Here is a 27,000-nt window from a genome sequence, read left to right on the forward strand (position 1 = left end):
CACACCAACACTTTTCCTTCTGCCCCATAACCCCCTTTGCCCGCAAGCGCAGATATAGCCGATAATCTATGGTTATTTGCAATGGAAATGACATTGTTGATATGCTGAATGGAATAACTGTGCTGCCTCTGGCTGGGTTTCTTGCCTTTGCGAGCTGTATACTACGCATCAGTCCGGGAAGCAAAATGTGTATCCCGCACTTAGGGGAAAATATCTATCCTAGCGCAGGGGCGGCCAACTCCAGTCCCTAAGGGCCACCAACAGGTCAGGTTTTCAGGCTGTCCTGCCCTCAGCAACGACTGAGCCACCTGTGCTGAAAGTGGGATTTCCTTAAAACCTGACCTGTTGGTGGCCCACGAGTACTGGAGTTGGCCGTCCCTGACGTAGTGTGTACTTTAAGTTTAAGAAGTTTATGATAACCACCCAAGGCAGCTTACGCCCCAAGACCAGGTTGAGTTCGGACGCTGACAATAAGGTGGGGGTAAAGTCCCAGGGGTGCTCAACGCCAGTCCACAAGACCCCCTCCCAAACAGGTCTGCAGGATATCCCTGCTTCAGCACAGGAGGCTCAATCAGAAGCTCAGTTTTTGACTGAGCCACCAGTACTGAAACTGGGATATCCTAAAAACCTGACCTGTTGGGGGGCTTGAGGACTGGGAGTTGAGCGCCCCCTGGTGTAGACCACAGATACTCCGAATCTGCTCCATCCCATTATAATACGTACGCCACGTAACGCCCCCTATCTCTCCCCTAATCAGAGACGGGACTCGGCACAATGACACACACTTTTATTCTGCGTTCCCCGAGGCGACAGACGATTGGTACAGGGTGCGGTGTCAGACACACAGACAGTGGCGCAGTATATGCGAGGGACCGAGGTCACCCCTCTGCTGTCCCGCGTGCACAAAACAAGGATGTCGCCATTAAAACACCAAGGCGTTTATTTGCTGGGCGATGGCGGTTTACCCCTCGCGAGCCCGAGGTTCCTCTCTGGCACTCGTGGGGATGGAAGCGGAACGTGTCTGAGGGTTCGGGAGTACTGTCTGTAATAAATACTGCGTCCCTGAGACGACGTGGCGAGGAGGGAACGGAAACCCGCCTCATTTCTGCTTCTCAGTCTCCCACTGCGCCGGGGTGAGGGTCTTCTGCTCAAAGGCGTGAATGTCTTTCATCTCTTCGGAGAGGCAGCTGTTCACAAGCCTGCAGACAGCAGTAGAGAACCAGCATGTTATTCATGGCTTATTTACATACTCCGTATAACATACATTGATACAGTGGGTAAGGAAGGCCCTGTGCCAAGGAGCTTACACTCTATAAAGGAAGGGTAGGTGGAAACATGGGGGACGGGATGAGAAGGTTGGTGTGTTTTGAATTGTAACATCATCGAACGGCAGCAAACGCCTGACACTCTTTGGGTGCCCTTGGGCTGACACCCTTTGGCTGACACCCTTTGGGTGCGACTCGTGTGTTCCCATCTCAAAGAGAGTCCTGAGGTAAGACAAGGTTTTTTTTTTCCCTCAATAAAATAACGTTGAAAAGTACCTACACACAACTCAGGCTCCACCCACTTCTGCGAGCAGAGGTAGGAGGGTAAAACAGGACGCTCCACCTTGGGGGCCTGAAGCAGCCATGTTGCTTGTGGCAGGAAGATCAAAATCAAGAGATTGACAGAGACAGACACACAGCGTGTGTGAACTTTGTTCTTTCCAGCAACTACTTATTAGTAGGGAGGGGGATGCCTTATATTCAGGGTCACCCTATATATTAGGCTAGCACAGACAAACATCACACACTACATAACACACTAATGGCAAAGCAATGCAAAGGGAGCAAATGTTCCCTCCTAATCCCTGAACTCATCCCTCTGTGAAAATGAAGTGAAAGCCCCGAGACACCAAGACACAATGTGTCTGTACGATAACCTGGGTTCCCATCATATAAATACGATACAGAAAAGTGTCAAAAAGATGAGGCAAGGTTAGCAGCCTCCAGCTAAATGTACACACACAAATCAGAGCATGATCTCAGCATTGCCCAGGGGGGCTCAACTTCCATCCTCAAGCCCCCTCAACAGGTCAGGTTTTCAGGATATCCCAGCTCCAGTACAGGTGGCTCAATCAGTCCCTGCTCCATCACCAGTGGTTCAATCAGTCTCAGCTTCAGCACAGGTGGCTCAATCAGAGGCTCAGTCTTTAACTTGCCCACCCCTGGTGTAACCAATACTTAGCGTGTGCCGAGATTGAAGGGGGTAACCAAGCTAGCTCACATTGGCCTGGTCAAAGTCTCCTGTCCCATCAAAAGTAATGCAGATGAATCAGATTACTACGGGTTTTATTCAAGCAAAATTTATTGTGCCAAATCGAGACAACCTTTCGGCCTGTAGCTGGCCTTTATCAGGTGAAAGTGGCATCACTTATCCCAGCTACAGGCCGCTCCCTGCGCGCTGAATAAGGAGGCGGGATACCCCCATTCCTCTCTCCCTACAGGACGCGCGCCGCTCCCTGCGCGCTGAATAAGGAGGCGGGATACCCCCAGTCCTCTCTCCCTACAGGACGCGCACCGCTCCCTGCGCGCTGAATAAGGAGACGGGATACCCCCAGTCCTCTCTCCCTACAGGACGCACACCGCTCCCTGCGCGCGGAATAAGGAGGCGGGATACCCCCCAGTCCTCTCTCCCTACAGGACGCGCGCCGCTCCCTGCGCGCTGAATAAGGAGACGGGATACCCCCAGTCCTCTCTCCCTACAGGACGCGCACCGCTCCCTGCGCGCTGAATAAGGAGACGGGATACCCCCAGTCCTCTCTCCCTACAGGACGCGCACCGCTCCCTGCGCGCTGAATAAGGAGACGGGATACCCCCAGTCCTCTCTCCCTACAGGACGCGCGCCGCTCCCTGCGCGCTGAATAAGGAGGCGGGATATCCCCAGTCCTCTCTCCCTACAGGACGCGCACCGCTCCCTGCGCGCTGAATAAGGAGGCGGGATATCCCCAGTCCTCTCTCCCTACAGGACGCGCGCCGCTCCCTGCGCGCTGAATAAGGAGACGGGATACCCCCAGTCCTCTCTCCCTACAGGACGCGCGCCGCTCCCTGCGCGCTGAATAAGGAGGCGGGATATCCCCAGTCCTCTCTCCCTACAGGACGCGCACCGCTCCCTGCGCGCTGAATAAGGAGGCGGGATATCCCCAGTCCTCTCTCCCTACAGGACGCGCACCGCTCCCTGCGCGCTGAATAAGGAGTCGGGATACCCCCAGTCCTCTCTCCCTACAGGACGCGCACCGCTCCCTGCGCGCTGAATAAGGAGACGGGATACCCCCAGTCCTCTCTCCCTACAGGACGCGCGCCGCTCCCTGCGCGCTGAATAAGGAGGCGGGATACCCCCAGTCCTCTCTCCCTACAGGACGCGCACCGCTCCCTGCGCGCTGAATAAGGAGGCGGGATACCCCCAGTCCTCTCTCCCTACAGGACGCGCACCGCTCCCTGCGCGCTGAATAAGGAGGCGGGATACCCCCAGTCCTCTCTCCCTACAGGACGCGCACCGCTCCCTGCGCGCTGAATAAGGAGACGGGATACCCCCAGTCCTCTCTCCCTACAGGACGCGCGCCGCTCCCTGCGCGCTGAATAAGGAGGCGGGATACCCCCAGTCCTCTCTCCCTACAGGACGCGCACCGCTCCCTGCGCGCTGAATAAGGAGACGGGATACCCCCAGTCCTCTCTCCCTATAGGACGCGCGCCGCTCCCTGCGCGCTGAATAAGGAGGCGGGATACCCCCAGTCCTCTCTCCCTACAGGACGCGCGCCGCTCCCTGCGCGCTGAATAAGGAGACGGGATATCCCCAGTCCTCTCTCCCTACAGGACGCGCACCGCTCCCTGCGCGCTGAATAAGGAGGCGGGATACCCCCAGTCCTCTCTCCCTACAGGACGCGCACCGCTCCCTGCGCGCTGAATAAGGAGGCGGGATACCCCCAGTCCTCTCTCCCTACAGGACGCGCTCCGCTCCCTGCGCGCTGAATAAGGAGGCGGGATACCCCCAGTCCTCTCTCCCTACAGGACGCGCACCGCTCCCTGCGCGCTGAATAAGGAGGCGGGATACCCCCAGTCCTCTCTCCCTACAGGACGCGCGCCGCTCCCTGCGCGCTGAATAAGGAGGCGGGATACCCCCAGTCCTCTCTCCCTACAGGACGCGCACCGCTCCCTGCGCGCTGAATAAGGAGGCGGGATACCCCCAGTCCTCTCTCCCTACAGGACGCGCACCGCTCCCTGCGCGCTAAATAAGGAGGCGGGATTCCCCCAGTCCTCTCTCCCTACAGGACGCGCGCCGCTCCCTGCGCGCTGAATAAGGAGGCGGGATACCCCCAGTCCTCTCTCCCTACAGGACGCGCACCGCTCCCTGCGCGCTGAATAAGGAGGCGGGATACCCCCAGTCCTCTCTCCCTACAGGACGCGCACCGCTCCCTGCGCGCTGAATAAGGAGGCGGGATACCCCCAGTCCTCTCTCCCTACAGGACGCGCGCCACTCCCTGCGCGCTGAATAAGGAGGCGGGATACCCCCAGTCCTCTCTCCCTACAGGACGCGCACCGCTCCCTGCGCGCTGAATAAGGAGGCGGGATTCCCCCAGTCCTCTCTCCCTACAGGACGCGCACCGCTCCCTGCGCACTGAATAAGGAGGCGGGATTCCCCCAGTCCTCTCTCCCTACAGGACGCGCACCGCTCCCTGCGCGCTGAATAAGGAGGCGGGATATCCCCAGTCCTCTCTCCCTACAGGACGCGCACCGCTCCCTGCGCACTGAATAAGGAGGCGGGATATCCCCAGTCCTCTCTCCCTACAGGACGCGCACCGCTCCCTGCGCGCTGAATAAGGAGACGGGATACCCCCAGTCCTCTCTCCCTACAGGACGCGCACCGCTCCCTGCGCACTGAATAAGGAGACGGGATACCCCCAGTCCTCTCTCCCTACAGGACGCGCTCCGCTCCCTGCGCGCTGAATAAGGAGGCGGGATACCCCCAGTCCTCTCTCCCTACAGGACGCGCACCGCTCCCTGCGCGCAGAATAAGGAGGCGGGATACCCCCAGTTCTCTCTCCCTACAGGACGCGCACCGCTCCCTGCGCGCAGAATAAGGTGGCGGGATACCCCCAGTCCTCTCTCCCTACAGGACGCGCGCCGCTCCCTGCGCGCTGAATAAGGAGGCGGGATACCCCCAGTCCTCTCTCCCTACAGGACGCGCACCGCTCCCTGCGCGCTGAATAAGGAGGCGTGATACCCCCAGTCCTCTCTCCCTACTGGACGCCCAGCACGCCCGTGTACAATTACACCGCTCCCTGCGCGCTGAATAAGGAGGCGGGATACCCCCAGTCCTCTCTCCCTACAGGACGCGCTCCGCTCCCTGCGCGCTGAATAAGGAGGCGGGATACCCCCAGTCCTCTTTCCCTACAGGACGCGCGCCGCTCCCTGCGCGCTGAATAAGGAGGCGGGATACCCCCAGTCCTCTCTCCCTACAGGACGCGCACCGCTCCCTGCGCGCTGAATAAGGAGGCGGGATACCCCCAGTCCTCTCTCCCTACAGGACGCGCACCACGCCCGTGTACAATTACACCGCTAACTAGATGCTGTGCTCCTGATGACCTCTCACCTGTGCCTCTGCAGGAGGCCCTTCCCCTCGAACAGAGAGGACACCACGACCACTTTGAAGCTGGTGGAGCAGCGATTGGCAGTTGTGTCCTCCACCTCCTGCGGGGGAAGAGAAAGTACACGGATCAGTCACTTCCTGATCAGCGAGTCCGTACACTCATTCCAACAAGTATTCAAAGAGTGCTGGGGGAGAGACGCGTTTCCTTATATTGAGTGTTCTTCTACTGAAGTCCAACAGGCAAAGGATGCGGGAGTCAGTGAGACCACTTAATAAGGAGTCAGGCACTCTCTACATGACAACCTTCCATTGAGCTAGACACACTAAGGGGCCTATGCAGAGAGCAGCGCTAATAGCAATCTCGCCATTTTCCGGCGAAAATCGAGCTGAAAGCAGCAGAAAAAGGCAAGTTTTAAAAAAAGCGCCATTTTTTTTTTTTCTTGAAATTCGCCGCGCGGCTGGAGAGATCCTAATCTCTCCAGTGTTTTTTTCTGCCGTATGCAGAGAGCCGCGAACGCCATCTAGTGGCTGTTCACGGCCTCCCAATGACTCACACCGAGTGACACGGCCTCCCAATGACTCACACTGAGTGACACAGCCTTCCAATGACTCACACTGAGTGACAGGGCCTCCCAATGACTCACACCGAGTGACACGGCCTCCCAATGACTCACACTGAGTGACACAGCCTCCCAATGACTCACACTGAGTGACAGGGCCTCCCAATGACTCACACCGAGTGACACGGCCTCCCAATGACTCACACTGAGTGACACAGCCTCCCAATGACTCACACTGAGTGACAGGGCCTCCCAATGACTCACACTGAGTGACGGTGCCTCCCAATGACTCACACTGAGTGACGTGCCTGCCAATGACTCACACTGAGTGACACTGCCTCCCAATAACTCACACGGCCTCCCAATGACTCACACGGCCTCCCAATGACTCACACGGCCTCCCAATGACTCACACTGAGTGACACTGCTCCCAATGACACACACTCAGTGACACTGCTCCCAATGACTCACACTGAGTGACACAGCCTCCCAATGACTCACACTGAGTGACGGTGCCTCCCAATGACTCACACTGAGTGACAGGGCCTCCCAATGACTCACACTGAGTGACAGGGCTCCCAATGACTCACACTAAGTGACACAGCCTCCCAATGACTCACACTGAGTGACAGGGCTCCCAATGACTCACACGGCCTCCCAATGACTCACACTGAGTGACAGGGCCTCCCAATGACTCACACTGAGTGAGAGGGCCTCCCAATGACTCACACTGAGTGACACAGCCTCCCAATGACTCACACTGAGTGACACGGCCTCCGAATGACTCACACTGAGTGACACGGCCTCCCAATGACTCACACTGAGTGACACTGCTCCCAATGACTCACACTGAGTGACAGGGCCTCCCAATGACTCACACTGAGTGACAGGGCCTCCCAATGACTCACACTGAGTGACAGGGCCTCCCAATGACTCACACTGAGTGACAGGGCCTCCCAATGACTCACACTGAGTGACACGGCCTCCCAATGACTCACACCGAGTGACACGGCCTCCCAATGACTCACACTGAGTGACAGGGCCTCCCAATGACTCACACTGAGTGACAGGGCCTCCCAATGACTCACAATGAGTGACACGGCCTCCCAATGACTCACACTGAGTGACAGGGCCTCCCAATGACTCACAATGAGTGACACGGCCTCCCAATGACTCACACTGAGTGACACTGCTCCCAATGACTCACACTGAGTGACACTGCTCCCAATGACTCACACTGAGTGACATTGCTCCCAATGAGTCAGTCTACCTAGTTAAAAAAAAATAAAAAAATTATATATATATCTTTATTGATATAGCACCAGCCATGTACACATCACAGCACAGCAGTTACACACGGGACGTAACGGGAATAAGCGCTTCATACATAAAAGTAACATTAGGAAGAGGTCCCGAAGGGTGTCAGTGCGTCTGCAAGGGGTGCGAGGTGTGACAACCCCTCCCCATGTGTGTCAGATGCTCCCTCGCGCTCCCTCCTCCCCTCACCGCGCGCGCTCCCTCCTCCCCTCACCGCGCGCGCTCCCTCCTCCCCTCACCGCGCGCTCCCTCCTCCCCTCACCGCGCGCGCTCCCTCCTCCCCTCACCGCGCGCGCTCCCTCCTCCCCTCACCGCGCGCTCTCTCCTCCCCTCACCGCGCGCGCTCCCTCCTTCCCTCACCGCGCGCGCTCCCTCCTTCCCTCACCGCGCGCGCTCCCTCCTCCCCTCACCGCGCGCGCTCCCTCCTCCCCTCACCGCGCGCTCCCTCCTCCCCTCACCGCGCGCGCTCCCTCCTCCCCTCACCGCGCGCTCCCTCCTCCCCTCACCGCGCGCGCTCCCTCCTCCCCTCACCGCGCGCGCTCCCTCCTCCCCTCACCGCGCGCTCCCTCCTCCCCTCACCGCGCGCTCCCTCCTCCCCTCACCGCGCGCTCCCTCCTCCCCTCACCGCGCGCGCTCCCTCCTCCCCTCACCGCGCGCGCTCCCTCCTCCCCTCACCGCGCGCTCCCTCCTCCCCTCACCGCGCGCTCCCTCCTCCCCTCACCGCGCGCTCCCTCCTCCCCTCACCGCGCGCGCTCCCTCCTCCCCTCACCGCGCGCTCCCTCCTCCCCTCACCGCGCGCGCTCCCTCCTCCCCTCACCGCGCGCTCCCTCCTCCCCTCACCGCGCGCGCTCCCTCCTCCCCTCACCGCGCGCTTCCGTTCCTCTCACTCCTCCCTCACCACGTGCTCGGCCTGCAGTTCCCGCTTCAGTTTCTCCCGCAGCGCCTCCGCACTCAGCGGCCCGTCTCCCGCCATGATCCCACACCAGCACCGCCGGCTCCGCAGTGCGCATGTGCGGAGACAGCCCGCTGCTCCTCCCCCTCCGGCTGTGTAGCTTGTTGCATCATCATAGACTGCGCGTGCGTGTGCCTGACGGACATTCCCTTTCCTCCAATAGCAGCCCCGCTCTGTCCCCCTCAGGGCGGGACCGTTTACAAATCCTTCCAATCACAGCCCTCGCATCAGTTAGGACCCCTAAAATTCTGGGTATAGCTACCTTACAGCTGCCTGACACAAACAAAATAACAATGGCTGTAATTATATTCACAAGACAATGGACTTGACACCTAATAAAACACTCGTGTTATACCTAAAATAAAGACATGTCCACTGCCCTCGCTCCCCTTTCTTGTCCTCATTCACACGTCCAAACTGTTGCAGGCTTCACGCTCGGCAGCCCTGTTGCTATGGACGCTGCAGAGTGGGCGGTTCAGTAACTAGGAAGTGACCCGGCAGGCCCTGCAATGGGAGAGAATCCCCCATGGAATGTTTATAAGGTGCAGCTGATCCCAGGGCTTCAGCAAGTGGGAGGTGAGGAGCAACTCATCCTGGTCACACAACTGGGAAATATATGTAACACGTTCATTATTATTATTATTATTGTGTATTGGTAAAGCGGCAGTGATGGGGATCAGAGTGATACACTTAGAGTGTAAGCTCTTTGGGGCAGGGATGTCTTTTCCTAAGTTACATTTATTTCTGAAGTGCTTATTCCCATTATGTTCTATTATTGTGCGTTGTGTGTGTTATATTATTGGGTTATGTTATTCGGTTATATGGCGTGTTATACAGGGTGTCCATACATTATTCACCCTATTATAAACCTTAATAAATTAGTTATATTAGGAGCTATCTTAAAACTTTTTTTTGGCAATTGATAACACAACTCAAGAAATGTTTGTTTTCATTAAGTAGACTACCACAGTTCAGTCAGTACTTCAGTAAACCAGAATTCAGTACATTTCCACTTGAGCCCCCTTAGTAGCACAGCACACGCATTGCTTTCTCCTTCACTGTTGTCATTGTGCCCTTAGTGAATGGTCACGAAATAAAGAAAACAATGTCTTGAGTTGTGTTATTAATTACCGCAAGGATAAGGGAACTGCTGCTCACCTATGTAAAGCAAATATATTAAATACAAATACCGGTGCTCCTGGTTCAGGATTCTCTGTGTGGTAATCCAATAATCACTGGAAATGGGGGAAAGAACAGGGCACTGCGGATTTTAGAATGCACATTTTATTGCCAATAGATACGACGTGACGTTTCGGCCTCACGTGGCCTTTATCAAAACCTAATGGCACTAATTCACTGCAAACGATTTTACCATAGCTCCTATAATAATGATTTTTTTAGGCTTATAATATTGTGAATAATGTATGGACACCCTGTATTATTGGGTTATATTATGTGCCGTGTGTTACTGCTGTGAAGTGCTGTGTACATAGATGGCACGATGTAAATAAAGATATGCATACATATGAATGACATGGCAAATACTGACAACCGGGACCTCCACAACGTCACTGTTCTGCCTGGCGCCCGCTCGCCTCCTCGCCTCCTCTTAAACCCCCTAATCCCATGTTACTTTTCCACTTGTGAGGCGACACCATGCTTCCTGCCTGCACGTAGCTCAGGGGGTTGTTCCTTGGTGCATTTCCTTCCCCTGCTGTGTCTGTTTCCCCCGCTAACTCATTCACGTATTTACCACTCAGAATGGCCATTTTAGCTTTTGTAGGTAGGTGGCTATAAAGTGAGCTACTGGTGCATGCGTACGTGTCGTTACCACCGCATACTGTGCTTTTACCCTTGTCATCTGCCTGCGCTCCATGTGCCTTCCCCAATACTTTAACTGCCTGGCTCAGGCTGCAGCTGATTTTTTATGATGTTATATGAAGGTGTTTGCCCGTTTTCTGATGTATCGTCTGATTTTGACTCGGAGTTTCCTGCCATTTTTCTTTCTGAATTTGTTTCCTATATGTCTTGTGTGTAGAGTGTGTTAGATCTATATATTTCATTGCGTTCACACACTTTCTCTAAATCAGTTACAGAGTATCAGGAAACCACTTTATTTCTAATGTAAGCCCATTGTTCTTTGTTCCTGCAGATTTGGTTTCTAATCATTAAAGTTTGTAATTATTTATTTTAAAAGAAAGGGGGTCATTATGAATAGGAACACAGGGTAATTTCATATAATTCACAAGAAATCTTAATTGAGTTGAATTCTACATCGATGTGTCATTATTATAACTACGCATCAGTACAGGGTGGAATGCTCTAAACACAGTTACAAAGACTCAAATGACAAAGGGCTTTATGAGTACTGTTTTTTTTATTATTATTAATAATAACTTTATCAAGCACTTTTCTCCAATGGGACTCGAAGTGCTTTACACATTTAACGCCAACAGCTACAATAAAAGGAACACATTTAATGCTATAACATAAACCAAATATATAGGAAGAACACAATGGGATGATACTGTAATGTAACGATCAGGGTCAGGTTGTGGTTCACTCGCCACATGCCTGGGTAACCAAGAGAAGTCTTCAATCTGTTTATAAGGATGTCCAGAGAGGGGGTCTCTCAGACCGTACAAGGCAGAGAGTTCAGAGGAGTGGGAGCAGCGTGGCTAAAAGCTTGCACCCCAAAACAAGTTGTGAGGTTTCTTTGCTACATCTATCTATATATATATATATATATATATATATATATATATACAGTGTTCGACAAACCTATACATTTGCTCGCCCCGGGCGAGTGGATTTAACATCGTGGCGAGCTCCTATTGGCCCAAGCAGCACACGTTTGGTACTAGGTGGCGAGTAGATTTTTTTGTGTGGCGAGTAGATTTTTTGGTGATTTGTCGACCACTGTATATATATATATATATATATATATATATATATATATATATTGTTACAATCGAGAGCGGTCCCTCTCTTGCATTACCAAGACACTCCAGCATGTTGCACATATAAATAGGTACCACTGTAGTTTCTCTATTGGTGCTGGTTGGATTAACTTCAGAGCAAGTCCTATGGTGGACGTCCCCTATCCTATGCCGCTGAGCACATATAATAAACCTGTCTGTTTAGTAAGTATAGCTGATCTGGGAGGACCCAACACTTGTAGTGTACCTGCCAAATAGGTGCAGTTGGAGGGTATGTATAATGAAATGGCTAATTTTATTCCACGTTTTGGTTCAGGGACAGAAACGAGAACCAACGTCCGCCCTTGTAAGCTCCATAAAGTGACTGTAAGGGCTGGTCCTGGTTCATGCCAGTCGGAACAGAAACATTGAATTAATGTAATCCTTTTAGATTGCTGGAAAACTTGCTTTCGCTATCCTAGATGCTGTAATTGATAGTGTTGTTTCAATGGGGCACCTCAACACTTGTATGTATGTTCCTTATTTCAATATATGTATGCAGAGAAGGGGTTTGAGTGATGCAGCTGAACATGGGGTTTATTTATTTCTCAGGTACTCCTGCACCTGACACCGCGCAGTATTAACGTTCAGAGATTCCCGGTAGGATGGTGGTGGAGGTGGAAGGGTTTTACGGCGTCTACCTGCTGTACTGCACCAACCCCAAGTTCAAGGGTCGCATCTACATCGGCTTTACGGTGAACCCGGAGCGGCGCATCCAGCAGCACAACGGCGGCAAGCAAAAGGGCGGAGCCTGGAAGACCAGCGGGAGGGGACCCTGGTAATACACAGCCCTGGGTGTGACAAGGGGTGGGCTGGTCAGGTACATCCCTGTGCATGTGTCTCCCTCTCTCCCCCCCCCCCTTTCTCTTCCCCTCCCCCCCCCCCCCCATCTCGCTCTCATCTCAGGGTCTTGTCTTTTCAGGGACATGGTGCTGATAGTCCATGGATTTCCCCGAGACATTGCTGCACTTCGGGTAAGCGCACCCACCCTCCCACTGTTGTCTGAGTTGACCTTCTCCCACCATTTACAGCTTTGCTATGGGAGACACCATCACCTTGTAATATCAGATCATATACATTCCCGGCGTCTGGACGTGTCTGCGCTAATGTTCCAGTGACCACTCTCCCTCCCCCTCACGTGCTCTCATTCCTCTCTCCCCTCCCCTCAAGTGCTCTCCCCCCCCTCACTTGCTCTCTCTCCCCTCCCTTACGTCTTCTCTCTCCCCTCCCTCATGTCTTGTCTTCCCTCTACCTCCCTCACGTCTTCCCTCTACCTCCCTCACGTCTTCCCTCCCCCCACGTCTTCCTTCCCCCCCTCACGTCTTCCCTCCCCCCTCACGTCTTCCCTCCCCCTCACATCTTCCCTCCCCCCAGTCTCTCCCCCCACGTCACGTCTTCTCTCTTTCCCCCCTTACCGACTCTCCACCCCCCTTTACGGTCTCTCTTCCCCCCCTTATGGTCTCTCTCCCCCATCTCTTCACGGGCTCTCTCTCCTCTCGTCTCTTCACCCCCTTTCGCGCTTGCTCCCCTCCCCCCACCCCTCACTTGCTCTCTCCCCACAGTTTGAGTGGGCATGGCAGCACCCACACGTGTCCCGTCGCCTCTCCCACGTGCCACGCAAGACCAAGAAGCAGTCCAGTTTTGACTTCCACCTGCTGGTTCTCTACCACATGCTGCGCGCGGCACCCTGGAACCGCCTGCCCCTCACCCTGCGCTGGCTGCGCCAGGAGTACCACCGGGACCTGCCCCCCCTCCTGCAGCCTCCTTTGCACATGCCACTGGCGTTTGGGCAAGTGCGGGCCAGGCCAACCCCCAAGGGCCGAGGAGGAGAGAGGGGGCAGGGGGACGGAGATGCAGAGCAGGACCTGCTGCAGCTGGACAGCGTCCGTCAGCGCTGCCCACTCTGCAGCCACAAAGTGCAGGTGAGAGACGCAGATTATAAAAGGGTTAACCGCAAACGCACACTTATACATAAAACCAAATAAATATATATATATATATATACACACACACACTCACAAACCCCCCTATATATATATATATATATATATATATATATATATATATCTCCAATGTGTGTGTGTGTGTACAGCAGCTCTCCCGAAACTCGTGTATCTGAGCTGGGTGCTCTGGAAGTAAATACCAATGATTGGAGGACATACACATACAGGGAACCTGATATGGTGCCATGAAGATTTATTTGTGCATCAACATTAGGGTCATCCATCTGACCTGGCTAAAGATGCCCTTAAAAAGGGTCTGGGAGAATGAGAGGGAGATGGGATAGGCTGGCCAACTCCAGTCCTCAAGGGCCACCAACAGATCAGGTTTCAAGGATATCCCTGCTTCAGCATAGGTGGCTGAATCAGTCCCAGCTTCAGCACAGGTGGCTCAGTCTTTGACTGAGCCACCTGTGCTGAATCAGGTGGCCCTTGAGGACTGCACTTGGCCGCCCCTGAACTAGCTCATCCCGCCACATTATGCTAACTTAAACCTGACTGAGCCCCAATTACTAGCCATTGTCTGGACAGTCATGTAGGAAACATGTCTGGATAACTCGGAGTTCCCCTGTCGTGTGTGTGTGTGTGTCTGTGTACTTTTCGGGGTGATACATACACTTTCGATCTCACTCCTTTTAATTTCAACTTTATATTCATCAATTTTAATCACTCGCCTCTAATCATTGATTGAGAATCTCTATCTCTCTATCTCTCTATCTCTCTCTCTCTCTCTCTCTCTCTCTCTCTCTCTCTCTCTCTCTCTCTCTCTCTCTCTCTCTCTCTCTCTCTCTCTCTCTCTCTCTCTCTCTCTCTCTCTCTCTCTCTCTCTCTCTCTCTCTCTCTCTCATGTGAGCGCATGCGCCGATATGAATTGATTATTAGATTATCATTTATTTATAACGCTCAAACATATTCCGTAGCGCAGTACAATAGGTTGGAGAGTGGAAAACCATAAGATAACAAACCTGAACATACAGTGTAACAGTGGGTAAGGAGGGTCCTGGCCCAAGGAGCTTGCAATCTATAAGGAAGGGTAATTGGAAACAGAGGGATGAGAAGGTTGGGGTGTTTCAGATTGTACAGAGCAGCTGTAACATCAGCAAACGGCTGACACCCTTTGGCTACCGCCTTTGGGACGACTCGGGTGGCATCATCTCCAAGAGCCTGGGGTAAAGTGAGATCAGCTGCCCAGCAAACAGACCCCCACCGCAGAGATACCGGGGGGAGGGGGGAGTTGGAGTAGGTGCAGACGAACTCCAGGTATTGAAGTTGTGTCTGTCTCTTCCTGATGTTAACCCTGTCCACGCTGGCTTAGTGGATAGGAGCAGTAAAGGGGAAGCATATTGGGGTGACTCATTTGGGGTTGGGGGGTGCCTTTGGAGTGACTCGGGTGGGATGATCCCCAAGAGTGTAGGGTAAAGTGATGATGACAACGCGCCCCGGCACGTTATTTGTATTCTGCTGCATTATCCTACATATAAATAGAGCTCGTCCTCTCTGTTACTGAGGGACGCAGTATTGTAAATGCAGTAATGCAGAGCGTTTGCATTTTGGGTTTCCCTCCGTGCAGAGCGAGGACGACGCGCTCCGCTGCTTCCACTCCGGCTGCTCCCTGACCGCGCACATCCTGTGCCTGGCAAAACTCTTCCTCCGGAACGAGCCTGCGCACCTCATCCCCGTGGAGGGCGTGTGCCCCAGGTAAGGACGTCTCCCTCACACTCTGTCCCCCTCCTGTAGATCTTCCCTGGTCCCTTTCAGTAGCCCACAGCTTCTTTCTCCTGGCGCTGCTTCCAGCAAATGGAATCATTTGTTTCAGGGTGACCTTTCACCTTTAGTGTCTGTATAACACACACCTGGTACGTCACAGGCACTAATCGGAGCTGCCAGGGGTCGCCGAAGGGCTTCCAGGTCATGTGATCGCTCCAGGGGTCGCTGAAGGGCTTCCAGGTCATGTGATCGCTCCAGGGGTCGCTGAAGGGCTTCCAGGTCATGTGATCGCGCCAGGGGTCGCTGAAGGGCTTCCAGGTCATGTGATCGCTACAGGGGTTGCTGAAGGGCTTCCAGGTCATGTGATCGCGCCAGGGGTTGCTGAAGGGCTTCCAGGTCATGTGATCGCGCCAGGGGTTGCTGAAGGGCTTCCAGGTCATGTGATCGCGCCAGGGGTTGCTGAAGGGCTTCCAGGTCATGTGATCGCGCCAGGGGTTGCTGAAGGGCTTCCAGGTCATGTGATACAGCTGGTGCACCGGATGCCAGAAACCTCAACGGTTATAGGAGAAATGTATCTTGCTCTTTTTTTACTGGGTGCCTGAGCCAGATACCGGAGAAGTTACCGGGAATAAATCTTCCTCGTGGCAAACAAAATGGCTGCCAAATCTTGGGCCAATGGGAAGCTGCAACATCGGGTGTGGCTTCCTATTGGACGGCCATTAAAATCCCCTTACAAATCCAGGAAGTAATACCGGTAACTTCACCAGTATCTCGGGAACCGGGGGGGTGGGGGAGGGAGGTTAGTTAGGGTGGATTGCTTCTTTAAATGCATCACAAGGTATTTTTGGGGGGTGTACCAGGGATTGTTCTTTTAAGACACTGGCGTAGACTCCGTCTGCCAAACATCGTGTGAGCTCTTCTTCAAACCCGAGCCAGTTCTTGTAGCCAGTACCATTACCTCCCCTTCTCTCCCGGTCTCCGTAGCTGTGGCCACTCGGTGCTGTGGGGAGATCTGATTCGGTATAAGAACGGCTGCTACGGAGACCTGCAAGAGATCGCCAACTCCCAGGTATGGACACGTCGGCCCATCTCGCTCGCGGGGGAGGGAGATAATTATGTTAACCCTCATTATTTTCCACGGTGGTGAATAAAGGGGCCAGAACCCTTCAAAATAGCAATCTCTAAACTACGATAAATAATTCAGGTTTTAATAAAGATGTGAGGTAGAAGAAGCATTCCCTATTCCAACCTCATTCTTAATATTTCCTTATTACGAATGGTTATATTGAATTTTGTGCTGATCAATACAGAAATAGCTGTATTTACACATTGCCTTTCTATCCTCATCAGGCTATAATGGGATTTATTGGTCTTCTCTTGATACAGTGTAACTGCTATGTATAGTATATTCTGTATTGCTTGGTACCTGCTATGTATAGTATATTCTGTATTGCTTGGTACCTGCTATGTATAGTATATACTGTATTGCTCGGTACCTGCTATGTATAGTATATACTGTATTGCTCGATGTCACATTGATTCACCTATCTGACTGTAAACTCTTCAGGGCGGAGACGCTGTTCTGCCCATGTTACATCAATATTACGTGTGTGTATTCCTATTGGGTGTTATTTCCCGGGATCTAGCATTTCTGTAAAGCGCCGAGTACATGGATTAACGTGATATACACAGAGAGATTTTCAGACTAGACTAAAGCAGGGAGTCTCCAGCGCTGAACCCCATTCATTTCACCTCCCCCAAGACACCGGTGACCATAGTGCTGGTACTTCCTGGTATTTAAATCCTAGCAGGCCAATAGGAATCCACAAAGGATGACAGAGCCTTCCTATTGGCCAGCATCACGCGGGTGATTTAGATCACCAAAAGGTTGCCCGTGGAAGGGACGGTGTCAGCACTTGTTTCAGGGCCCCCTGCTTTCCATACATGTGGGGTGGGGAGATAACGTGCCCCTTTACGTGTGTAACTCCTACAGGCTTGAGACCCTTTACCTGTTCCCCTTCTGTCTCCTCAGGCTCACTGGGTGGATGAATTACAAAGCTGACCCCGGCTTGTGACGGACACAGATCATCTAGTGTGTGAATGTTGGCAAGATACGCGGGACCAATTCCAATACAGAGCCTAGGCAGGGCCCAGATCCCCCCTGCAGCATTAAGGGGTTCATGCCAATACGGCCCTCAGCTTCATCAGGCACGGGTTAGCGCACACAATCCGGTGTGAACTCCCATTACCTTGTACAGGAGATGACGCCGGATCGCCCCTCCGAACCTGCGCTTCCTGAGTCTGCCCCCCCCCCGGAGAATGACGTTATTGGTTACAATTAAGTCAGATAAACCCAAGTGATTTAGAAAGGCGCTAAAACACAGTATAGTGATAAAATAATCAGTGACTTGTAAGGTGAGTAAGAAAATTCTCAACCTTCACAGGGAATTTGTACACGTTCCCTCATAGGCAGTGGCAGATATCCAGAATGTGAAGGGAGCGATTCTCAGGAACACCCCAAAAGGAAAAAACACAACAATAGTGTAATAAAATCACACAATAGTGGAACAGATAAGATCTTGGCTCGAGTGAATCTCCTACTTACAACAGGTAAGTGAAGAGTCAGCGTTTTAGCAGGAAAGCAGGATTGGAGGGTGTTCAGGAGCGCTCTCACTCAGGGTTGCATTCATGTAAAACAGCAAGGAGAGACCATGGTATGGACCAATAGGCAAATAATTTATATAGATAAAAACATGAAATATACTCACAATATGTACATCAATTGTGGACACATAAAGGTATCTTTTGAGGCGGTGTGGTTCGCATCAGGAGGGGTGATAGTCTGGCCTTTCGGTTTGGAACTCCCTCGGTCCGATCGCGGTAACCGGCGTCTGACGTCACATCCGTCGAGGACGGACAGCTTCCGGTAGGGCGGAGGGCAGGAACGGATGGCAAGACGGCACGAAAGACTCTTCACCTTTGTCTCTAAAACAGGAGCGGCTGCATGCGGTGTGCAAGCGCTACGCGTTTCCTGAGGAAGCTGACGTTTAGACCAGCGAAACGCGTAGCGCTTGCACACCGCATGCAGCCGCTCCTGTTGTGTTTTTTTCCCTTCACATTCTGGATATCTGTTATTGGTTACATGACTGCCATCCCGCACGCTCACACAACTCTGATATTGTTCAGCGCGGCTGCCTCTTAATGGGAACCAGAACCACATTGTTCTGCTATACTGTTTCCCACCTCCAATACCACTAACAGCCCAGGTTAACAATTTCCTCACATTACCACGTGGGGGTGGGGGGGGGCATTTAATCATTTTAACTGAACCACCCGCTCAGAGATTTCCTGCCCTGTGAGGGGGGCTGGAGTTAGGAAACATGCTACAGGAAGCACAGGAGTTGATCTAGAAATCATGTATTAAAAATAGGACAGCATCATGGAATTAACTTTCTTTTCTTCTGTAAATATAACGAGATCATGCAGCGCATTCTAATGTCATTATGCGTCTGGGGACATTGTCTCGCAGTGAGGTAGCTGTACAGCGTTATTGTGAAACGCTGCTTGTAGCCCCCTCTGTCTGTACATGTATTTATTAGGGCATTTATGCGGCTAATGGACATTTTTAATAAGTGTAAAATAAAGTATGATATTTCAGCCATTGTTTATTTCTCTGGACACTCAGGATTTGACTGCCTAACACCAAGGCAGGTTTTGGGTGTATATTCACAGTATTGAAGCGTCGTCACAGTCATAGGCTCAAAATGAAGGCATTAGCCCCATATAATCCGGAGCAGTATCTCCCGTCTGTTATATACTTTTCCACTCAATTCTGGTTCTTAACAGGGATACATTTCGATGACAAAGTGGAATTAAACTCCTGATATGAAATCCGGTTCATGATACATTTCGGTACCATTAAGTGAGCACCTGAGTGCCCGACAGAATTAACTGTTCCACGATCTAGATCTCTGGATCTCTGGATATCTGCTACACGGAACTGCACAGAAATCTATAGGAGCTGCAAACCCAGGACTGTGTGACCCAGCCCATTGTGAGAACCAGGTTAGCAGTAAAACTATACATTGCAGTTGTCCTGTTCCTCAGTTTCCCAGGCGTGTATGTCCTCAGCAGCTACTTACCAAGTAAACGTTGAACTTCAACTTAGCAACAAAAAAAAAAGTGTTTTTACTCCAGAGACTTTCCAGAGCAGTATATAAAAAAAATCTCAGCCTCATTAAAACATTACTGTGCGGGATTCATGTTGGGGGATTGTTTTTGTATTAAAAATGTATAAAAAAGAAAGAAAAAAAACACTTCCTGGAGTGCTACTGCAGAAAGTTATAACCAAAAGCAGAGAGGTCTGTCCCATCCCTTTGGAATTGAAGAGGTTAATTGCGGATACGATGCCCCCGCCACGCCCCCCTCCCAAATATCTCACTCGCCCCCTCTTGCCACGGTCACTTCTTCTTGGTCTCCTTGCAGGCCACCACGTACCTCTGCGCCACGTTCAGAGGCGGCGAATAACCGTCCGCATAGGACGTGTCCTCGAACAGCACCGAGTAATCGTCCTGGGGCTGAGAGACGGAGACGGTGAGAGGCTGCGTGCGACCAATTTAATAATGCCACGTGTTAATAGCAATAGAGATTGCACATTTACTTACATACATCCACCCCTGTCCCAGAGGTACGCTGTCTCGGGGTCATCTACTTCTTCCTTCTCTCCCCTCCTCCACACAAAAGTCATGGTTACTAAACCCTGTCCTGTCTTCCTCCGCAATATTGCAAAGACGCGACCCTGTCCTGTTCTAGAACCGCCAGGGTGCGCAACTCTAGTCCGCAAGGGCCTCCAACAGGTCAGGTTTTAAGGATATCCCTGCTTCAGTCTTCAACTGAGGCGCCTGTGCTGAAACAGGGATATCATTAAAACCTGGCCTGGTGGTGGCCCTAGAGGACCGGAGTTACCCACTCCTGCTCCAACAGGTGCCCTCGTTCGCTTACGTATGGGTTACCCCGTGCCTCTCGCTAACGAGCCATGCTGCTGCTCCAATCATCTCCTGCTCTCCTGCACGGATCCGCTCCTCCCCTCCAGAGAATCGCGGCCGCCTTCCTCTTCATTTATGTACAAGCCACGGCTAATCAAAATCCCACGCGTGCGCACTCACGTCTCGGGTCGGCAACCCTGCCCTTCTCCATTACCTCACAGCGCTTCCCCTGCAGCCAGGGATTCTGGGTAAGGACATGCACAATTGAGCACACTATCACCGTTTGCTTCTTGTCCGTTTTAACACGAGTGCTCGTTGGCATGTCATTACCCAGAATCCCTGGCTGCATTGGAAGCACTGCATGATAAGAAATAGTGGGATGTGGGCAGGCTTGTAGATGTGAGTATGCCCACACGTGGGGTTTGTATTTGCTGCGGCTTATACAGAAATGAATAGGCAGGCGGACGTGATTTCAGGAGGCGAGAAGCGGATCTGAGTTAGAAGCGGGGTTTTTATTTGCTGTACACTATGGTGGAGGGCGTGTCACAGTCTCACCACAACTTATTGTGTGACTGCAGAAACTACTACATTCTCATTACTTTTAAGGCTCTGCACCCGATCTCTCGTTACACCCCTACCTCCGACGCTCAACCCAAGGATCTCTCCTCTTTGCACCTTTGATCTCTACAGCCATGTCCCGTCTTAAACCTCAATCTCTCCATACTCATCAAAAGCGCCTTCACTTTGTACATTCAGCGCCCAGCTGAAAATCCGCCTCTTAAAAGAAGCGTTTCCCAACCAGGGGTTTCTGTTCTGAGAGCAGAGCAGATTCCTCCATTCTGATTGGCTTCATTTCCAAGTCGCAGCCAATCAGGAGGTGGGGTCAGGAGCCTGGGGTGTGGCCATGCGGAGGGAGGAAGCCGCATGGACAGGAGAGAGACGAGGCTTGGTGACTGTCTGCCTTGTGGGGGAGCCTCAGTAACTGAGCACTGTGGTTGGGAGGCCCCCTCAAGACTGATTGGTGGGGGTGGGTTGCCTCAAGAGACTGATTTTTTGGGGGGTTTTAGGTTGAAAACCAATGCTTAAACGCTCTAGAACTCGTCTACAGCCGCTACATGCCCTCCCCGACTGCCCTTTTACTCCTGCGGTGTCCGTCAGCCTCACCACATACTACTTAGACTGTAAGCTCTTCGGGGCAGGGTCTTCTTTTGCCTGATATTTACTTGCGGCCCTTATCCCCATTCTTATGTACGTGATTTGCCCTGTATTGTCATTTTGCAAAGCGCCGCTGACACTGTTGGTGCTACATAAATAACATCCCTACGCGCATACTTCCCTACGTGGGACATCTCCCCCCCTTTAAAAAAAAAATGACTGAGCACGGCACTGCCGCCATAGCCTCACCCGTTGCGGGGGGGTGTGGATCAACGCCCGATAGAAGCAGGTGGTCTGGGGGTACAGAGCCAGCACCAGTTGGTCCTTCTGGAACAGCGCCTCGGGGTCCGTCTCAGGATTGGCCTTCCACTGCGGCAAAGGAATGATCCGCCGGCGGCTGAGGGTGTGACGCCTGAGAGAGAGAGAAAACGAGTCAGCGAAATGCGATGGGGAGGGGGTGGTGAAACCATCAACGCAACAAAAGATGCGCCCGTTTTAGCCCGTATTTGAACACACGCGATAAAGATAGGAGAACCACGGAATGGGACATTAGGTTACGGCCGTCTCGCCGCCACCACGCCTGTGCCAGCTTCTGGCTGCAGAGGGACCCTCCGCTGCAGCCGCTGGACACACCGCCCGCCGCTTCTACGATAGGGTAAGTTTTAGGGTAGGGGGTTAACGGCTTCAGCCATTATTGTAAGGGGTTAAGGTTTAGGGAAAGGGGTAGAGTTCGTACTAGTGGGTGTTAGCCCTTACCCTAAGGTTAGGGATTTACCTTGACGGCAAAGCGGTGAGATCACTTGCGGCTACACGCCGACGGTCACTTGGTCGCGGCAAAACGACAGCGACTAATGTCAGACCGTTAGAAACCGAGCATCAAAATGAGCGAGAAACGCGTCGGGATCTTTTGTGCTTCAGTTTTTTTTTTGTTTTTTTTTTTTAACTGTGGCTCAATAAAACTTTTTATATTTATTGGAGTTCACTTAGACTTTTTCCAGGGTTTTTTTTTTCACCGTACGTTTGCAGTTTATACTGACCGCCTCATTTCGATGCTAGTCACAGCGGGTCATGGATTCTCTGCCCTAGTGATTGTAACCCAGTGTTAGACTTAAATACAGATTCTCCTCCCCCTATCACATTGCTACCGGGGCCCTGTGTGCTGCTGACCTGGTATTGAAGAGGCTAACAGGTGAAGGGGGATGGGGGGGGGGGGGGAGGAGGGGAGATCTTGCAATCACACAAGTGATTTACAGCAAAGTAGGGAGAAATATATAGGGACTTGTATACAATATTGGGTGCTCGAGCCACCGGAACACACCCAGGTTCACCCATTTCAAAGCTAGTCCTTGAACCCAAAACCCCCACAGATTGGAGGTTACGTAGCTTTGGGCAGCACTGATAGGAACACACCAAGGACCCTGCTAATTATACGGTGTGCACAGAGGCCACCAAACATCTCATAGGATCAGGCCAGTCCCCAAGGGCCACCCCCAGGTCAGGTTAAGGCAATCCCTGCTTCCACACAGGTGGCTCAGTCATGACTGAGCAACCCGAGCTGAAGCAGGGATTGCATTAAACCCGGACCAGGGGTGGCCCTTGGAGGACTAGAGTTGTCCGCCCCTGGATTAGACGATCATTACAGCCTTGTAGAGGACACCCACACATACAAAAAGCTGCCCTGGGTCACTTACTCTTTCCCTTCCTCATCGATATCATCCACTTCATACCTAGGAGAGAGACGTGTATCAGTGCGTGGGGAAGACACAGCGGTGCGGGTTACGGATTAACAGCGGCACTATAAACCCCAACGCGTTTGTGGGGACTTACTTGTTAGCCGCGTGGCTGTAACTGACTACTTCGGCCAGGATCCACTGCTCGTCTCCGTCCACGGCCTTCACCCGGGCAGCTACCTTGTCACCCCGGCTTGGCTACGTAGTCACCCGACGCTGGAATGGCTCCGCAGAGAGGGGGCGGCCTGGCAGGGGAGGTATAGACATGTAAAACCGGAGTCATAGGGGTGCGGCACTAGTGGCAGGGACCCAATGTCACAGCTCCATTCTGCCCGTGTCAGGGTCACCCTTGTGCAGGGACACAGCGAGAACAGTATTTAGAATGAAAGCACTCAGCCATCTAACGTTCTTTACCATGTTTAACACTCAATATACAATTCCAGATATACTTAATTCAAAATATTCAACACGTAAACCGTGACGTGTGGATTGCAAATACTAAATTGTATTACACCCACATCCTTTAGGGCGTTGTGTGAGTGTCCCAGACTCCCACCCTTAGGGAGGGGTGTGTGTCTGACTCCCACCCTTACTTCTCCCCTGGTTTCCCGATCCACAGAGGCAGTGTCATGGCAGACTGCTGCAGCAGGGTCATCAGCACCCCCCGTCTCATCGTCTTCCGGGGGGGCTCCGACTCGTGGTACAGGCCAGCGATCTTCGCAGCTGCGGAGGAGGAGGAGGGGGGTGTTTAACTGAACCAAACGTCACATTGGGGGGAGAGAGAGAGAGACTGTCACACACTCACCGATACGTCTCTCCTCCAGCAGGGACTTAATCTCAGCGATTTTATCCAAGGACCTGCGCAGGATACTGAGAGGAGGAGACATCCAAACAGAATGTTAATGGCAGATCAGAAACCTCGGCCCATGTTACCATCGGCTGGAAAGCCCCAGACCCCGTTCCATCCTCGGCTTTGTCGTATTTAAGCTTTAGGTCTCTCCCAAGTATCTGATTTCTCTTACTATGAAGCCCCTAACACCTCTGCTGGAAGGCGGTGCCACAAATACACCACCCCCTCTTTGAAGTTCTTCCTCACATTTCCTCCCCCGAGGCTCCCACCCTCCAGTGTCAGAGAACGACCTCTTGTTCCAACACTTCTGTGTCTCTGAAATATGCTTCCTTCCTGCATGTAAAAGTGGACCATATCCCCCTCTCTCCTCCAAGCCGTACATATGAAGGTCCTTTGTTCTTTCCCGTCAGGTCTTATGTTGGAGAACAGCTGTTCCCAGCATTATTCACACTACTCCCTCTGCTAAAAAAATATTTGTCCCCTGAACCCCTAATGAATGAATCTTATTTCCGAGTCAGACTATCGCTAACACACAGTGTGACCGATCCCAGGCAGTATGGTGTCCTGAGGTTGTGGGGGGACACATGCTTAATAAGGCCCCGAACTGCGCCTCAGTGCGTACAGGCAGCATGGGAGGGGGGTAAAGCTGTCACTCACAGCGGGAGCTACCAAAGTCACGCCCCACAATGCCTTGCTGCGGCGGATGCAAAGCGACTTTGGAAGCTCCTGCTATTAGGGACAGCGATAATACCGCACGCTAAGGTGCAGTTTGTGGCCTAAGTGCGGAGTCCCCACACAGGCTTAGGAACCCGCTATACACTGCCTGGGATCCGCCGTTACAGGTATCTTTTGGAGACCCCTCACAAACACTTAAGGCCGGGCGGGCACCTCCAGTCCACGGGGGCCACCAACAGGCCAGGTATTAGGGATATCCCTGCTTCAGCACAGGTGGCTCAATCTGACTGAACCACCTGTGCTGAAGCAGGGCTACCCAGATAGTCCTGTTGGGAATCACTGCTGTAAGATCTATTCGGTGTGACTCCAGTGCATGATCTGTATACCATGGCGTCCGTCCCTCCCCCTGCACTGTGACAATGGTACAAAAACGAAAGGAACCCGGGGTAGGCCTGGTGGGACCCGGGGTAGGCCGGGTGTGCCCCTCCCACCTGTTTATATAAACCAATGAAAGGACCAGCAAGCGTCCCCTTCATGTAATAAATCCTAAACCACATGAAGTGTGCTGCAGCAGAACAGAGACCGACATAAGGGACTGCATCCCTCTCGCTCCATAGTGATAAGGGAGTGTCACATCTCACATCCAGCACTCACTTGCACTCTGCCTCCGCGTCGGCCTTCGCTGTTGTATAAAGACCTCGGAGTTTAGTGCGGTAATATGGAGAGACTGCGAGGAGAGAGAGCGGTTACTGGGTGCAGTTCACAGCACGTCACCTATACAAGCCCAACTCCAATCACACCTACTCTTGTTCTCTGTCTGCATCCGCTCATGCGTTTTCTGTATATTCACCAGGTTGTGTTCACTCCTCGATCGCTCCTCCTTGGGAAAGACCAGAATATCACGTCAGTTTGTGAGGCTGCAACACTGGGGAGGTCAGAGCTTGGTGTCAGTGAGTGAGGAGCCTGTGAGGCTGTAACACTGGGGAGGTCAGAGCTTGATGTCAGTGAGTGAGGGGCCTGTGAGGCTGTAACACTAGGGAGGTCAGAGCTTGGTGTCAGTGAGTGAGGGGCCTGTGAGGCTGTAACACTGGGGAGGTCAGAGCTTGGTGTCAGTGAGTGAGGAGCCTGTGAGGCTGTAACACTAGGGAGGTCAGAGCTTGGTGTCAGTGAGTGAGGAGCCTGTGAGGCTATAACACTGGGGAGGCCAGAGCTTGGTGTCAGTGTCACCTGTGTCTGTTTGATGAGCTGATGCAGCTCACTCAGCAGTTCCGATATCCGCGTGTCCGCTGTGACCAGCGCCATAGCCACCTCTTCTTTGAGGGTCCTTAGGATCAAAAGAGAAACTGATTACTTCACTATCCAGATAAATCACACACACAGAATCCGTGCAACAGAAAAAGGCCCTTCCATATACAAATAAGAAATAATCTTATACTGTAAAACCCAGGGCCTACTGCTCAAACACCTCCATGTAACAAGCAATTTCCCAGGAGACTTTCCTAGTACAGTAATACAATTCATTTTATACATACTAAAAAAAACACAGATATATATTTTTTCAATATACACTTGCTCTGCAGTTGCACCTGTACACCAATTTTTCAGTGAAGATCAAAAATATAGAAGCAAGATAATTATAATCATGTCACTATACATACAGGACCATCTTTATAAACAGGTTGCGCTGGTCACCTCGCTACATACACAGGCACTATATACATATAAATATCGCGACCGAAGTGAAGGGATGTCGGAATTACACTTCCAAGAGGCGATAGCTAGCTGGGAAAGGAGAGTACACCCCCTTTAGAAATATTTAAACGATGGGGGAGGGGATGTTGCAGTGCCTGCGCACTATGTCGCGAGATGCGCGTGCACGGAAAGCTTTATATCGCCAGACAGGCGCGACAAACCCACCACGGAAGAGACGCGGCCTGCACCTGTACACACAGCTCCGGGCGCGCTCTAGTGACGTAGCCGTTACCAAGGAGACGGCTCCTGCAGAGCCCGTGTGCGAGCGCATTGCACGCCGGGAGCTGTAGTTTGCCGCTGTAGTTCTTGCGCATTGCATTGACCACCAGTGCGCATGCGCCACAGCACAGGGTTGAGGGAAATGTAGTTTGTTTTCTAATAGAAACATCAAACTTGTTGTGTAATCAGTGGCGGGAAAGCACTCCGTGATGTAACACCTTCCCTGCCCTCACTGACACATGGTTCAGAACTCAGGGCTGGGTTATAAAGCAGTTCTTCGTTCTAGATGGGGCCATATTTAAAAAGCCCCTTTGCTTAAGTAGTATTGGCCCTTAGGCCGCTCCTTCTATGTAATATACACTACTAATATATACATAATATGCGCTTGTAGGATTGAAAGGCTGGGGGCTGGGGCCATGGTGCCTTCCCCCCGCGCGCGCGGAGCCTGGGAAGTGACCCGCGTGAAGTGGGTGCTTTCCCTGGCCATGGTGGACT

At 52.4% G+C, this 27,000-nt stretch overlaps 3 protein-coding genes across 3 annotated transcripts; 1 reads left to right on the forward strand and 2 right to left on the reverse strand.

Moving 5' to 3' along the window:
• Positions 1–772: 772 nt before the first annotated feature.
• LOC142486330 (bolA-like protein 2) lies at positions 773–8,563 on the reverse strand. The gene is made up of 3 exons (XM_075584945.1): positions 8,401–8,563; positions 5,629–5,726; positions 773–1,199 (listed from the first exon to the last, which is right to left on the reverse strand). Exons 1-3 carry the CDS (start codon positions 8,473–8,475, stop codon positions 1,100–1,102), a joined length of 273 nt encoding a protein of 90 aa, XP_075441060.1. The 5' UTR covers positions 8,476–8,563; the 3' UTR covers positions 773–1,099.
• Positions 8,375–18,793, forward strand: LOC142486329 (structure-specific endonuclease subunit slx1-like). The gene is made up of 7 exons (XM_075584944.1): positions 8,375–9,030; positions 11,985–12,210; positions 12,355–12,406; positions 12,995–13,354; positions 15,003–15,130; positions 16,124–16,208; positions 17,172–18,793. The coding sequence occupies exons 2-7, from the start codon at positions 12,038–12,040 to the stop codon at positions 17,199–17,201; spliced, it is 828 nt and encodes a 275-aa protein (XP_075441059.1). The 5' UTR covers positions 8,375–9,030; positions 11,985–12,037; the 3' UTR covers positions 17,202–18,793.
• Positions 18,785–26,535, reverse strand: SGF29 (SAGA complex associated factor 29). The gene is given in 11 exon segments (XM_075584943.1): positions 18,785–19,716; positions 21,529–21,691; positions 22,971–23,006; positions 23,107–23,198; positions 23,200–23,254; positions 23,603–23,732; positions 23,815–23,879; positions 25,189–25,261; positions 25,339–25,414; positions 25,762–25,858; positions 26,452–26,535. Coding segments are annotated over 10 exon segments (882 nt in total). The 5' UTR covers positions 25,837–25,858; positions 26,452–26,535; the 3' UTR covers positions 18,785–19,599.
• Between the last annotated feature and the right edge of the window lie 465 nt (positions 26,536–27,000).

Source organism: Ascaphus truei, unplaced genomic scaffold (assembly GCF_040206685.1).
Source record: "Ascaphus truei isolate aAscTru1 unplaced genomic scaffold, aAscTru1.hap1 HAP1_SCAFFOLD_819, whole genome shotgun sequence".
Taxonomy (NCBI): Eukaryota; Metazoa; Chordata; class Amphibia; order Anura; family Ascaphidae; genus Ascaphus; species Ascaphus truei.